This window comes from Mastomys coucha, unplaced genomic scaffold (assembly GCF_008632895.1).
Source record: "Mastomys coucha isolate ucsf_1 unplaced genomic scaffold, UCSF_Mcou_1 pScaffold23, whole genome shotgun sequence".
Classification (NCBI taxonomy): Eukaryota; Metazoa; Chordata; class Mammalia; order Rodentia; family Muridae; genus Mastomys; species Mastomys coucha.
This window is the reverse complement of record NW_022196906.1, coordinates 112,917,603-112,920,915: the sequence shown is the minus strand read 5'-3', so window position 1 is coordinate 112,920,915 and position 3,313 is coordinate 112,917,603. Positions and strand designations below refer to the sequence as shown.

Genomic DNA, 3,313 nt, shown 5'->3' with positions numbered 1-3,313 from the left:
GATCACAGCCCCACCCCCTCGGGATCACAGCCCCACCCTTCGGAATCACAGCTCCACCCCTCGCGATCACAGTCCCAGCCCTCGGAATCACAACCCCCATCTCTTGGGGTCACAACCCCATCCCCTCGGGATCACAGCCCCACCCCTCGCGATCACAGCCCCAATCCCTGGCTCTGCAGTGGGCCTGGAAACAGTGCCTGGGGTTCTTCACCAGCACTGACTGAGAGCTTCACCAGGGGACTTCCTCTCTCCCTGCCTTGCCTCTTACCCAGCTCCCCTTTCCGCACTGCTCACCATCCATATAAGGACAAATGTAGGCAGAGCTTCTACTTTCTCTGATCTCTGCTTACCTAGAGAATTTACAGCTCCTCCCCGCTCCCCAGGCACAGTATTCTTGTTCCCAGGGTCTCATGGCATCCCCACATTCGCTTGGGAACTAGATTGAACCATCCTTCCTGCCTCTGTTTTATGGACTTAAAAGCAGGCTTGAAGAACGAAGGGATCTCTGCCTCATGTCAGTATGTGTGCCTATACTGCATAATGTTTGTAAGTCAGCCTTAGCCCCTTCAGCTTCTAGAACACCGGCCTGAGGCCAGAGGAAGGGTTCCTGACTGTGTGTCAGGGGCTGGGAGTGCTTAAGTCTGGGACTCTGTGATTGTGCACCTGTGTTGGCTACAGGGCGTGGTTCATTGTCCGGGTGGTGTCAAGTTGCATGTCCCCGAGTGAGTGATTTGAATGACTTGGTGTGGCTGCATGAGCCAGCTGTTGGAGAGCAGGCATGCATGTTTCTATTTCCCTGAGTATGTCCCCGGTTGTGTGTGGATGGGCACACACATGTGCCTGGGTCTTTTCAGTTTGTTGAGACAGTGTCTCACGTAGTTCAGACTGGCCTCGACCTCCTGATAGTCCCTCCCCAAGAGTGTTGGGTTTACCAGCATGGCCTCCCCTCCCCTCCCCACTTCACCCCCAGTCATCTGTTCTCCAGGCAGAGTCTATCCGTGTGTGCACACCATCACCCACAAACCAGTGCCCTCACCTCCACCTTCCCCGAGCCGTCGTCCACCATTCTGAGCTGGGCCGCAAGCTCAGGCTGGGTGTGAAGCTTGCCTACGTCCACGTTTACCTGCATCCGTTTACCTGCATGTGTAGCAGAGAGTCAGTGCCACCTGGCCGACTCACTCCTCACACATCTTCTAGTGTCCCTGACACACCCTCTTCCTTCTCATCCTTAGGGGACACACCTGCTCACCAGACCTGATGGTTCCCTTCTCTCCTGCCTCTGGGTCCTTCTAAGTCCCGCCCGTTCCCCAGGCTCCGCCCCCACACCACGCGTCCCTCCTCTTGCTCACTCTTCCCTGGGTGTTTTTTCCTATCTAGCTCCTTCGACCACGTCCAGAAGAGCTGTTGGAAGGCTGTGGACTCCGAGCCGTCGTTCACCACCTCCACATTGGTGTAGTTCGGGTAACCCTTGGCCTGGATGAAGCCCTGGGACACAGCTCTGTCAGGCTTGTGGCTCAAAGGCCCTTGGCTGTTTTCCACCCCCAGAGGACCCCCCTCCCCCCACCTGCAACCCTGGCTACAAGAACAGCCAAGCTGGGAACTGAGTTAATTAACCAAACTTGTGACCCATTTAACAAGCTGGCTTCTGCACTGTCGACTCTCCCAAGGTCCCTGAGGGAAGACAGGGTCTCCTCAATCCAAGCCTGGTGAAGGGCTGGCCATGACAAACCTGTCTCTCAAACTTCCTCTGCCTCCCAGCCCCAGGGCAGAAGGCTCGAAGGCCTCCAGCCAAGGCTGAGTCCTACACCCATGGTGTCTACTGTGTTAGGTATCTTCTCTTCCTATCAAGGCTTCCAGGGCGAACACACTCACTTTTTGACCCCAAGACAAGGGTCCCTCTCCTTGGAGACCCCAGGATAAAGATGTTCCAGGAGAGAGCCATTTCTTCCCTTAGACGACGCCCCCATTGCAGGCTATCCTATGCCAGCCCTGAGCACAGGCTGTCTCCCTGAAGGGCCCCAGGACCTCACCACAGCTCTGCTGAGGGCAGCCTTCTTCTCCAGGGGGCTGGACTTCCGTCCCTGCCACATGTAGATCTTGAATCCACCCTGGTCCAGGAGATAGCAGCCCTAGGAAAAAGGCTGTGAGTCTGGTTGGCAGGGATTGAGGCCAGGAGACAGGGATGGGTACTGGGCCAGGCTTTCCTTACGGCCTCTTGCAGGAGGTCCTGGGTCAGCGGGCGGGTCGCCACTTCCTGGACCACCAGGTCTGTCCCCTTCTCGCACACACTGAGGGGACAGGCATCCAGATGTGGACAGCCAGCCTCTCCTTGGTCTGGTGCCATCCCAGCACTTAGGTTGTGATATGAACTCAATCACTGCAGCCTTGCTTGGGGTTTAGGTGGCTCCTCACAGGGCCTCAGTCTCCCTATCTTTGCTATGGGTTTTTCTCATCAATGTTACCACACGCCACACAACAGTGCCTATTATGCAGGCCCAATACCCTACATGCCCCACCCCCGAGACCCATGGGCTTTTACTGGAAGTGGTTGTAGAAGACCTGTTAGTTCAGTAACAACAGAGACACAGCTGTGACCCTCACTCTCCTGTGCTCTCCCCCAGTTCTGCTTACTGGTAGAGACGGACATTGCCCTTTTGCAGCTGGCTAGCTCTGCTGCTGGGTACAGAGGCACACAGGCTGCCTGATCTGCGGCCCAGCACAGCCTCCATGATGCGCAGGAGGTTGGGGGCTTCGTTCTCTGGATCCACCACACCGATCTGGGCACGGCCACCACGCTCCCTGTCTCTAAGGCTGAAAGTCAGGGACAGCGCCTGTGGGAGAGGACCCAGCAGTTATGACTTCCCGGGAGCAGCCCCTGGTTCCACACAGCCCTGGTCCTTCCTGTCACTGCTTGGTGCCCATAGGCACAGACTAGGGACAGGAGAATTGGTGTCACGTCATTCTAGTGCCCCCGGGGAGACCACGGGTGGGGCATCTGAACCTAGCCTGTATCGAGTAGATTCCACCCTTTGGGTGGAGACAGAGAGCCCAGCCACCTCTCTGTCCAGATGATGGACACCTTGAGGGTTTCCTCTCCCCAAGCCCTGTACTCCCAGTCCGCAGACACCGACCCGTGCTTTCTCAGAAATGCTGGCTTTCGGTCCATTCCACTGGATCATCACCTTGCCCAGGTCCAACAGGAAGATGTCCCCCTTGTTAAAGCTGTTCCAGGATAAGGCCACCTTCCAGAGCCAGGATAGAGAGGTGGAAGGGAAAGATGTCAGACCACCAACACCACAGGAGGGGGAGGGGA

At 56.8% G+C, this 3,313-nt stretch overlaps 1 protein-coding gene across 5 annotated transcripts in view; it reads right to left on the bottom strand.

The window, feature by feature from the left end:
- Nucleotides 1-3,313, bottom strand: part of Vill (villin like) — a 14,009-nt gene that overhangs the window by 7,224 nt on the left and 3,472 nt on the right. For 4 of the 5 annotated variants that reach the window (XM_031344104.1, XM_031344106.1, XM_031344105.1 and 1 more), the window contains exons 5-10: nt 3,132-3,242; nt 2,632-2,831; nt 2,210-2,288; nt 2,031-2,129; nt 1,350-1,485; nt 1,037-1,137 (exon numbers count right to left, since the gene is read on the bottom strand). In XM_031344104.1, the coding sequence (XP_031199964.1) occupies nt 1,037-1,137; nt 1,350-1,485; nt 2,031-2,129; nt 2,210-2,288; nt 2,632-2,831; nt 3,132-3,242 (726 nt within the window). The remainder of the gene's footprint in view (nt 1-1,036; nt 1,138-1,349; nt 1,486-2,030; nt 2,130-2,209; nt 2,289-2,631; nt 2,832-3,131; nt 3,243-3,313) is intronic. The other variant, XM_031344108.1, reaches the window with a different exon arrangement.